The sequence below is a fragment of the Scardinius erythrophthalmus genome, assembly GCF_964197995.2.
Source record: "Scardinius erythrophthalmus genome assembly, chromosome: 4".
NCBI lineage: Eukaryota > Metazoa > Chordata > Actinopteri > Cypriniformes > Leuciscidae > Scardinius > Scardinius erythrophthalmus.
In genome coordinates this window covers 7,608,118-7,619,179 of record NC_138224.1, presented here as the reverse complement: position 1 = coordinate 7,619,179, position 11,062 = coordinate 7,608,118, and the positions used below count along the sequence as shown (strand labels likewise).

The 11,062-nt window shown below is 38.0% G+C and overlaps 2 protein-coding genes across 3 annotated transcripts in view; one reads left to right on the top strand and one right to left on the bottom strand.

Moving 5' to 3' along the window:
- utp20 (UTP20 small subunit processome component) overlaps positions 1–11,062 on the bottom strand; it is a 31,747-nt gene that overhangs the window by 740 nt on the left and 19,945 nt on the right. For both annotated transcript variants that reach the window (XM_081363890.1, XM_081363889.1), the window contains exons 43-61: positions 10,826–10,982; positions 7,544–7,642; positions 7,295–7,462; positions 7,048–7,214; positions 6,819–6,960; positions 5,997–6,113; positions 5,694–5,864; positions 5,487–5,615; positions 5,170–5,280; positions 5,000–5,079; positions 4,833–4,902; positions 3,863–4,045; positions 3,652–3,783; positions 3,442–3,574; positions 3,015–3,196; positions 2,850–2,921; positions 1,473–1,775; positions 1,232–1,358; positions 86–231 (exon numbers count right to left, since the gene is read on the bottom strand). In XM_081363890.1, coding sequence (XP_081220016.1) covers positions 86–231; positions 1,232–1,358; positions 1,473–1,775; positions 2,850–2,921; positions 3,015–3,196; positions 3,442–3,574; positions 3,652–3,783; positions 3,863–4,045; positions 4,833–4,902; positions 5,000–5,079; positions 5,170–5,280; positions 5,487–5,615; positions 5,694–5,864; positions 5,997–6,113; positions 6,819–6,960; positions 7,048–7,214; positions 7,295–7,462; positions 7,544–7,642; positions 10,826–10,982 — 2,689 coding nt within the window. The remainder of the gene's footprint in view (positions 1–85; positions 232–1,231; positions 1,359–1,472; positions 1,776–2,849; positions 2,922–3,014; positions 3,197–3,441; positions 3,575–3,651; positions 3,784–3,862; positions 4,046–4,832; positions 4,903–4,999; positions 5,080–5,169; positions 5,281–5,486; positions 5,616–5,693; positions 5,865–5,996; positions 6,114–6,818; positions 6,961–7,047; positions 7,215–7,294; positions 7,463–7,543; positions 7,643–10,825; positions 10,983–11,062) is intronic.
- LOC308689851 (beta-1,3-galactosyl-O-glycosyl-glycoprotein beta-1,6-N-acetylglucosaminyltransferase 3-like) lies at positions 8,189–9,609 on the top strand. Its single transcript, XM_081363891.1, has one exon. It carries the CDS (start codon positions 8,217–8,219, stop codon positions 9,486–9,488), a length of 1,272 nt encoding a protein of 423 aa, XP_081220017.1. The 5' UTR covers positions 8,189–8,216; the 3' UTR covers positions 9,489–9,609.

Sequence of the window (11,062 nt, the reverse complement as noted above, 5' to 3'; positions counted from 1 at the left end):
TCTAAATAGTGGAGGAGGAAATATTTAAATGACACACTTAAGACGAACACATGTTCTGGGAAGACAGTATTTCGGAGGTTCTTACCTGCACGGCCTTCACTTTCTTGCGTGAAGCTCGTCTCTGGGCGGCTTCTTTCTGCACCGCTGCAAAAGCCAGAGAGAATCGCTGCAGACCGACCATCTTCTTCAACAGCTCGATCAACTCCTGAGCCAGGTTCTTCAGCGTGGGGTCTGAAAGAAGACAAAGAGACACAAACGATAAATGAAAGGGCAGCTTCAGCCATATAGTCACTGGTAGAGAATTTAGATTAATGTCTATTTTACTTCCAATAATATCAGCATTTTTGATGGGATTTAACATGTTTAAAAAGCTTAATCAATACAGGTTATACATTGAAAATATAATTTTTTAGTTTTTCATTAACACTACTACATAAGCTTGACGTCCATCGCATTTTATTAATCTTAGTCAATGGTAATTTCAATATTTACTAATACATTTTTAAAAATTCAAAGTTTTATTTGGCAATATTAGTTGATGCACTGTGAACTAATGATCAAACAATAAGCAATTTGATTTTTTACGAACTAATATTATTAACAAAGATAAATAAGTACTTAAAAATAACATAGCCCATTGTTAGTGAATCCATTAAGTAATGTTAACAATTAATATAAAATGCTACTACTATAATAATAATACATTTTATTTGTAATGTGCCTTTCTAATACTTTAAGCGTACACGACACATTACAAAAAACAAGCAGAGTAATACATCAAATATGATACAATAATTATTAAATATAGAAGAGCTTCACTAAAGAGATTTGTTTCTTAAAGTCGACATGAAATCAAAATTGACCCTATTTACTTTGTTAGCGCATATTACTAGTCTTTTGGTGAACAATTAATCCGTGCAAGTTAATACACAGAAAAAAATAGTTTGCCGTGGGAATCTTTAATCAAAATCTGAAAAGTTACTTCCGGTCCTTCTCTGATGACGTCAGTTTGACGGCTTGGGTTGGGATACGCTTAACCACTCCCCTCAAACCGTCAGTCTGCTATATGAGCAGAGATGGAGAGGAGGAGCGCTCGAGTAAAACCCTGCCCTCTGTTCAATATTCCGTTTCACTGGGAAATACGTCACAACACTGGAGAAAAGTCGTTTGCAACTTCCAGTTCACGGAGACTTTAAATGTAGTTTTTTCTGTTGATAGTGTGTGGACTGACCTTGGTCTGCATATGTGCTGTCCAGCTCTCTGTAGAGAGGAGCGATGATAGTGGTCAGATACGGTCCAAGCCGATCTTTTCCGAGATCCACAGCTATGGCTCCCAAGAACTTAAAAACACAAGTTCTCTAAAAAACAGAAAAGTGACAGAGAATCACTGAGCGGGACATCCTCAAACCAGCAATCCATCAGTTTCATTTGGAGACATCAAGTCTAAACACAGAGACAGATTTAACACTCACCTTCAAAGGCTCTTTAGGCGTGTCTGCGGCTTCTCTTTTGGCCAGTAATGAAAGCTTATTCATCACCCAGAGGAGAGACGGTGGCTTGTCCTTCTGCTCCTTATCTTCCTCTTCTCCTTCATTCCCCTCCGCTTTATCTGTCGTTTCTTCCTCTTCTTCTTCCCCTTCATTCTCCTCCGTTTTAATTGTCGATTCATCCTCCGCATCCTCTACCTCCTCCTGTTCTTCAGTTGGGTTCACGGTATCTGACTCTGATGAGATGAGGTAGATCACCTTGGCCACATAAAGCAAGTTCTTCACCACCTGATCAAGGAACACACAACAGATCAGATCAGCTTTGAACAGTTTCAGCAGTTTTTGTAACTTCAATCACACACCCCTCCCTCCAAAACCCCTCCCTTCGAAGACAAGCCAGCCAATCCAAAGCCAGCCAATCCCAACACGCCATTCAAGTGTTTGTTTTTTAACATAATATTAATTCAGCATGAAAATAATGTCTGAAGGGATTTTAATGTCTGTATGGATTTTGGCCTGTGGTTGAATCTAACAATTAAAATCATATTTAAGATTATATTTACATTTTATACAATTGCATTTTATAAATGTCTAGATTTTATCATTAAAAAAAAAACTAATCCAAAGGTTTAGATATTTCGTAACAAAAATTGAAAACACTATAGAAAGTGATTAATAAAATACAGCTCAAACCTTAAAATTAAGGTTCACTGTCATGATCAACATTTTCTGTTGTTAAAAATTAAAAAAAAATACTCATGTTATTTTAGTTTTATTAATATATTGAATTATTCAATTGAAATTCTATAAAAAAATATATATATATATTTTGCATGTTCATTTTAGTTTAATTTTTAGTAATTTTTAATTAAAAAGTAATTTTATTTAGGTTTTTCAACTAAAATCTTTATTCTATTTCATTTCAGCTTTATTTCAATTAAGAGAAAGTTTTTTTTTATTAGTTTTATTTGTAGTTAACGACAATAACCCTGATACTAATTATAACATCATCAACAAAAATAATATTTAAATTAAATTATAATATTATTAAAGGTGCATTGCGCAAGTCTCTGAGTTTTTGCAGAACTATGCCCCCTCTGGCGACAAGCGAAACTGCAACTGAACGCGCATGACGTCACGCCCAGTCTCAAATTCCGACCCGAATCCCTCTTATTTATTTTACTGTACAGGATTATAGAGGCAATCGCAGTGATCAGAGAAGGGCTCATTCAGCCCATCAGGCAATTGTTTAAGCATGTATGGGTTAGAAAAACGGGTATTTTTAACATGAAATGTTGCGCAATGCACCTTTAAATAGAAATATTGTTAAAACACAACAACAAACATTTCATTATTTTCTACCTGCTCCCCAGCAGAAATATCCAAGAACTTGGACTGCAGTTGGTAACAGAAGGACAGAACCAGCTCTCTCATCTAATGGTTTAGAAATGGAAAAAAGAGGAATTCATTTGTTAAAGTCTGTTTTTGTGAAGCGAGGGGTTTGAGTGCATGTTCTCAGACTCTTGCCTTGTGATAAAGGTTGTCTGTGATGAAAACAGTGGCTACAGGGTGTATGGTTTTATTCTCCTGAGAACTCCATAAGGCCAGCAGATCCTCGGGTTTATGAGCCGCAAACAGCAAACCAAAGATCTGAGAGGCGGTCAGCCAAACCCAGGAATGAGGGTAACGCAGATGGGAATCAATATGACCTGGAGAGAGAGAGAGAGAGAGAGATCATGATGCATGTATGACTATTGTCATTTGCTCTGCTTCATAAGTGCACGTTTAATAACTTTTTAATAACTCAATTTATCTGCACCTTTTACATTAATAAACAGATATATTTTACACACTACACTACACAAAAGGTCTTTTCAGAAAAAGCATAAATAACTATAAACATAAAACGCTGGCAGGGAAAGAGTAAACACTGACTTTCTGAATGTGTTCATACCCCAGATGCTGTTGAGCAGGTCTGCAGGTTTGTGGAGCTCCAAAAAGCTGCAGTCTTTGATGAGTTTGACGATGAGCGTGAGGTAACCGAACAGCAGTCTGTCAGCAGCCTTCTCATCCTCCTCTTCCTCAATCTGATCGATCATATCATTGGCACTGTCAGACTCAAAATCACGCAAAAGAACTCCATAGTATAAAACTCTGCACTCACGTCCTCGAAGTTGGAAGTGCGGATCTCTTTCTCGATGAGAGGAATCAGGTCATCCAGTCTCCGGCTGAACTTTTCTCCTTCGACTTCCACAAACAGCCCACAAACCTGAGCTCCCAGTCTCCTCAGAGCCATCTGCAAACGCACAAACTGTTAAAACCCAAACACGTTTCAGCAGAACTGTATTTTTTTTCAACATTGTTTTCCTACTCACCCTCTCGTCTTTAATCCAGCTGTCAACCAGGTTAAACATGGAATTTTGACGCTGCAAATCCAACTGATTCAGCAGAGACTTGATGGCCAGAGCCGCCATTTTCTTACAGGATGCAGAATCATCGTTCAACATGGCCAATGACAAAGGCACAAAGAACAAACCGCAGTGCTCTTGCAAGAGATCCTGCGAACAAAGCACAGATTAATCCTCCAATATCATGAACGCCAAGAAAATAATGAATCTTTTTGCCAGTTTACTTGCATAATGCAAAGCATTTCCAAGTCAAACAGGTAGAATTTAAAGGTAGAATGGGACCTTAATTTATCCAGCAGGATTTCACTGGATCATGCCAGAATAGAGCAAGATTTTGGGCTTTAAGGTTAACAAATTAACTGATTAAGTTCCAGAGGCACTGCTATTATTTTTCCATAAAGATAACCTTTTTCCTATAAAATAGCTTGCTCTGCACAACGAACAATAAGATCAGGAATGAGCATTAATTTTTATAATGTAATGTCCAGGGTTCACTAAAAATAAAAGTTTCTTGAAATAAAATAAACAACTGAAATAAATTATAAAAAACTGATTTTATCATGAAGTTACAAAGGCAAATTTTCGTTTCATTTTCATTTAGTTTAACTTGACTTTCTAAAAAACACTAAAAATTATGTAAAAATTTAATTATATAGACATGTTTAAAAAAATATGGCATAAACACAACTAAATTACTTAAATTATAAAACTAAAATGAAAAAGAAAAGTAGAAATAAATTAGGGTTTGGTTGAGGGTTAGTTGCATGTAATTATGCATAATTTACTGTTATTGCTATGGTAAGTACATGTAACAATGACACTGTAAAATAAAGTGTTACCAAATAAAGTGTAACCCTTTCAACAAAAACTTTAATAATAGCATTGCATGACCATTCCCACCCTCTCTCTGACCTTTCAACTGGTTTTAATACAGTACCTGAGGAAATTTCAGGAAAATGTAAGCCAACAATTCAAGGGCAGACTGTCTCCCAGTGTCATATTCATAACTGAGAATAAGAAGAAAAAAAAAAAGATTTTAGTTTGCCTCACATGATGGAAACAATTCACTTCCGTCTGGTATTAATCAGATACTAAAAAACATACGTAAGCTGAGCAACTATGAAGTCAAAATGTTTCCTCAGTTTCTTCCCCAGTGGATAGTCCATCAGGTACTTCAGGTAGATCTGCAGTCACAGGACAGATATCAGTCAGATGATAGTTACGTCAGAATAAACCTGGATGATGATGATGAAGATTGCAATATCCTGACTGACCTGCCTGCAGCGCATGCGGACCTGTTCGTTTGACCCATCAATGGCAAACTTGGCCAATTTTTTCATAACATCCTCCATCTCGGGTACCACCAGTTTCCTGGACAGAATCGCCTGCAAGACAAACAAACCCAAAGATTAAGACTGATTCAGTAGTGAATGGTCAGTTTGACTCACTAGCCCCTTTCACCCACTGCAATCCCGGTAAATTACCATAAAATACCAGAACTGGTCATTTTACTGGTCATCAAACCTGCTAATTCCAGTTTTTCCATGACCAATGGAAACCCACCAGGAGCAGATGAGTAGGTTTAACTTACCCTCAGGAGGCCGAACGCGGTGGCTTGCCGACTGTGATCATAGATGTCCTCCTCAGCATATCCCAGAAGCACTTGCAGCTGTGTTTCTGTTATATGTTTGGTCACACTCTTTACCAAAACAGTTATGGCCTATAAAACAGAACATTTCACATTTAACATTTAAAACGAGGACGTAATAAATGTGAAAGTGGTGAAGGTCTCACGCACCTTAAAGCAGTTCTGAACCAGGGGGAAGTTCTCGCCACGGGCGGCTCCAGCTTTGGCGTAGTCCTTCAGCAGGACAAAGAGCTGCTTGGTCAGCTGGTCGTAATTCTGTTCCACTGCCGGGAGAGGAAACTTCAAGATCCAGATGAAGGCCTGCAGAGCCTCGGTAATCACCTGATGTGCACAAGACACAGAATTTTTTGCTGTATTCATGCAACCACGGGTGTAAAAAGGAACAAGGGCGCAGGAAAAACTGATTATGCACAATAAAACACATGAATCAAATATATATTAAGTAGTACAGACCTTCACATGCATGGAGTTAAGACAGTCCAGGAGGAGAGGTACAAATGGATCTAACATCTCCTTTACTGACGGGCCAGATGAGTTGATCTTTGAACTCTTCAGACTACAGTGAAGCAACTGCGTAAGAGACATTTTGGGGTTTAAAGCAATATTGCAACATTATAAGTGAATATTTGTGAAATTCAGTGTTTCTTGAGCACCAAATCAGCATATTAGAATGATTTCTGAAGGATCATGTGACACTGAAGACTGGAGTAATGATGCTGAAAATTTTAGCTTTACATGACAGGAATATTCAGTTTTAAAGATATTAAAATAAAGAACAGTAATAATATTTCTCAATATTACTGTTTTTACTGTATATATGATCAAATAAATGCAGCCTTGGTGAGAAAAAGAGACATCTTTTAAAACCTTTTAAAAAGATCGTACAGGCCCCAAACTTCGGTAGCGCAGTCAAAATAAATATAAACAAACAATCTAAATTGGTTGCCATTTAGCAAACATGATTTCATTCAGTTTGGCCATGTCTCAAATGGCACTCTAAACACCTGCAGTCTTCCTACGAGTCAAAAGTGCGCATCGAGGGCACATATCCACCGCAAAGGGGGCGCTCACGAGTACCCTTCTGAAACCTAAATTGACCAATGACACAGCCTACGGTCTAGTGGACTTCGCAGTCATGCGCTTGCACTCGGTGGCCATTGTCCACAAGAGCGTAAGAGTATTTGAAGTGTTTCATTTATAACAGGGCAACACACATGGGAAAACTCCCATACAGTCTCCCAGCAGTCAAACAAAAACCAAGACATATCTTCTTACACTGAGTCCCGTTTCCACCAGGATGTGCATGTTTGTTCTGCTACTAATGGCGGCTTTCACCCCTACTCTCTTAGGAGTGGCCGGCAGCAGTAAACAGCTTGGCGGAGGCAGGCGAGGGTCTAGAGGTGGACGATGCTTCTCTCTGGGTAAATATAGGATGTGTAATTGTTTAAATTAGATCTGTTTGAATCAGTGCTAATGCATCTCTGAGTGTGTGTGAGAGACGTACTTGTTCTTGCTGGTAATGAGCGGTAGACTCTGACTGATGAGTCCGTGGCAGAGCAGTAGGATGGACTGAGGGCTCATGCTCTTATTGAGCAAAAGTCCCACCACAATCCTCCTAAACACCGCATGCACTCGCCTCGACACCTTCAAACTGGCCGTGTTCTCAAGCACCTGAGAGGAAGATGAAGACCAGATAAGTCTCTTGAGAACTCAAGAAGCTGTTGTTGAGATGCAGCTCACTGGTCATTTACCTCTTTGAGTGGCAGGATGAGGTGGACGACGCGCTCCTGGCTGCAGAACTGTCCGAGCAGCTCGTACGAGTCGGAGCTTTTGCTGTGGCGGGCCTCCATCACCTTTGAAACGATTCCTCTGATGTCCTTCTCCTCGGCTACGGCTCCAAACAGCTCGTTGTTGAAGATCTGAGAACAGAGTAAGCCAATTAAAATGTGCAATTGTTTCAAAATTATGATTGACAATGTAATACTGATGGTGCCGTTTACCGTGATGAGCATGTCCATGCATGGGTCAAGATCCCCTGCGTTCAAAGATGGTTTCAGGACAGAGAGCAAATAGTACACGGTGAAGGTCAAAACGTGGACCTGTAGGAAGAAATTATACACGGGTCAATGACATGACGCTCATTCTGTTTGGTCCAGGTCTATTCAATTATTCAAAAAAACTTTCAAAATTACAATTCATACAGTCAATGACTTACAAATCCTCTATGATCTAAATTCATATTCATTTTGATCAGTTTTGAAGGTCGAAATTCTTTGCCATAAGTATGGTAAATATGTAATAATAATGTTTTTGTGTATGTGTCTCTCAGCTGCCAGCAAATATTCGCTTCATTGCCTTTTGTTTTGTATACATAAAAGTTTTTGTTTTACTTTAACACACACACTGAAAGACCGGTAAGTTTTAATGTTAAAAAAAAAAACTTTTTTCCCCAAAATATCTTGAATGACAATCAGATCTTCCAGGAAAATTATAGCCACACCTCTGTTGTGTAATAATTTATAAATATCCACCCTTCCCCTTTGAATATTATTGGCTGGCTTTCACTTCCTGCCACATTGTTCTGGTATATTGAAAAGAGAGGCTGTTTTATACCTCAGTAACGCAAGTCTCCTCTCCTAGCAGTTTTTTCTGGCAGTTTATAATCTTAAAGAAATGAACATGACATTTAAGAATCAGAGGATTTTGAAAATAATCTCCATCCTTTCTGTAAGTACAACCGTATTCGTCCTCTTAATGAACCATCCAGAACGAAGGACAAATTGTTCTCATAAAGAGGAGCCGGTCTTGAATCACTTATTTAAGCAGGATGTTGGAGAACTACAGGCTTGTTCTGCTATTATCCAAGGAGACATGGACGGAGTGAACAAGGATATTTTCAGGAATCTCATGGCCTCGAAAAAAAGAAAATCCCTGCTATCCGAGTCATTCTATCTCAACGCAACCAAGGATTGTCCATCCTACATCCGAGATAGAGGGTTTCTGACGCTTTCTCTCAGTAAAGAGGAGAAATATTTCCCCATTGCTTACTCCATGGTGATCCATGAGAAGATTGAGATGTTTGAAAGGCTCTTAAGGGCCATTTACACTCCTGACAATGTGTACTGTGTTCATGTGGACCAGAGGTCTCCTGAGATCTTTAAAGAAGCAGTAAGGGCCATTGCGTCCTGTCTGACCAATGTGTTTGTGGCCAGCAAACTGGAGAATGTGATCTACGCCTCATGGTCTCGAGTTCAAGCGGACATCAACTGCATGCAGGATCTGCTCAAGTCACCCGTCCAGTGGAGGTATCTGCTCAACACCTGTGGCACTGATTTCCCCATTAAAACCAATGCTGAAATGGTTCAGATTCTAAAACAACTGAACGGAAAGAACAGTTTGGAGTCCGAGGACGTAGAGTCCAAAAAGGCGCGCTGGCAGTATCATCACAATGTTACGAACGTTGTGATTCGGACCGATGTTAGAAAGTCACCCCCGCCAATTCAGAGCCCAATGTTCTCAGGAAATGCTTACTTTGTGGTTTCAAGAGAGTTTGTGGATTACATCTTTAAAAGCAAAGAGACTCAAGATTTCATGGAATGGGAGAAAGACACATACAGTCCAGATGAGCACATGTGGGCTACGTTACAGCGGATGCCTTCATTACCAGGATCAAACCCTCCAAACAGAAAGTACGATCTATCAGACATGAACGCAATTGCACGTCTAGTGAAGTGGAGCTACCATGAAGGAGATCTAAAGAGTGGGGCTCTCTATCCACCATGCACTGGGATGCACAGACGGGCGGTGTGTGTCTATGGAGCTGGGGACTTGAAATGGATTTTGAGGCAACACCATCTTTTGGCAAACAAGTTTGACCCAGAAACAGATGATGTAGTGATCAAATGTTTGGAGGCTTTTTTAAGGTACAAAGTTATTTATGGTTGATCACTGCTAACAGTTAAAAAATCTGGCATTCTTTTATGATGTTTTTAAAAACATCATAAAAATTACTTTTAAAATGTTTGTAAATAAGGAAGAAATGGATGTTGATATATAAATGTATAAATGTTTAATACTACACTTTCTATGTTGGTCACATTATTACGATGCAAACTGTCAAATAAAATTTAAATTAAATTAATAGTTTGGCTTTAGAAAATATTTGTACTTTTTTTTTTCTACAGACGCTTTCTTTGTTTCTAACATAATATTTAATATAAAACCAATATTTTATTATAATGGATTTAAATAAGAATAATTAATTTTTATTTGAGTACAAAAAGAAAAGGTCTCACAAGAAAAGGTAAAGGCTTTTGGTCTTAGTTTTTTTTCAGTGTGTTATAATAATGAACAGGCAGTGATTACTAACATGAAATGCATTCTAGAGATATTTCATCGATTTTTAATGATAAATGGCAAAGGCAATCATATCCATCTGTTTTCCAAAGCTGTGAGCTATGCCTTCAACACATATGCAGCGGTTTAGTAGAGTTCAAGCAAAATTGAAAACCTAAATCAGACTACAATAAACCATAAAAATTATAATATATTTTAAATTATAATACATGTATAATACCATATTGTCACTGAAGGGAAGAAACCTTGCATCTTCATATTGTCATTTTTAATCGTAAATCATTACTATTAGCCACCCTTTATGTCTCTCTGTGGATTTTGCAAATATTCAACAAATGAAAAGTATTAAAATCAGCTTGTGATTGAAAATCTCCGTTGGATCCTCAAACTCTTGGTATGAACCTCATAACTTTACCTGCCTCGATTTTGTAGCACTTTTTGGATTTTGGCCAAATGACAGAAAAAACTAAGTGTCCACAAAGCTACAGTAAACTTCATAATCTGTAAATTGATGAAAGTGTAATCCGTTAAACTTACTGCCTCAGATGTGGCCGTTCTAAAGACAGACAAAACACGTATGTGTTTTTGGTCAAATGTCAAATGTTTTGGTCAAATGTTAATAATACAATCACACATGTAAGTGTCTGACCATATATAAAGCCACAATATAAACTTTAACCACACCGTAAAAAAAAAAAAAATCGATGCGATATATTTTATCGTAAAAAATATGTCTGAAAACCTTTTAGAAAAGTATTAAAATGTGTACACTCAAGTGTATTCAAAATGGTACACACCAATGACACCAACATGTATACAAAGATTACATTTCTAAGAACTTGTAAATCTTAGAATTTGTAAGATTTCTCCCAATTTATGAAAGTGTTACATTACACACTCATGTGCTAATAAAGTCAATATTTTACCTGATACCCCTTCACTAAGACCGCCTGCATCTCGTTGAGCAGATAATGAAGGTATTGATGCCCAAGTGTCTCTATAATCTTCACCAAAGTGTTTCGAGCAACATCACGGATCTCTTGGAAACGGCTCCTCAGGTGGACGCACACTTTCAGAAGGATGCTGCATACATAAACACCAAACTCCATCATTTACCACATTTTTTGCACTGATGATCACTCAGAATTACAGAAAACATGGAA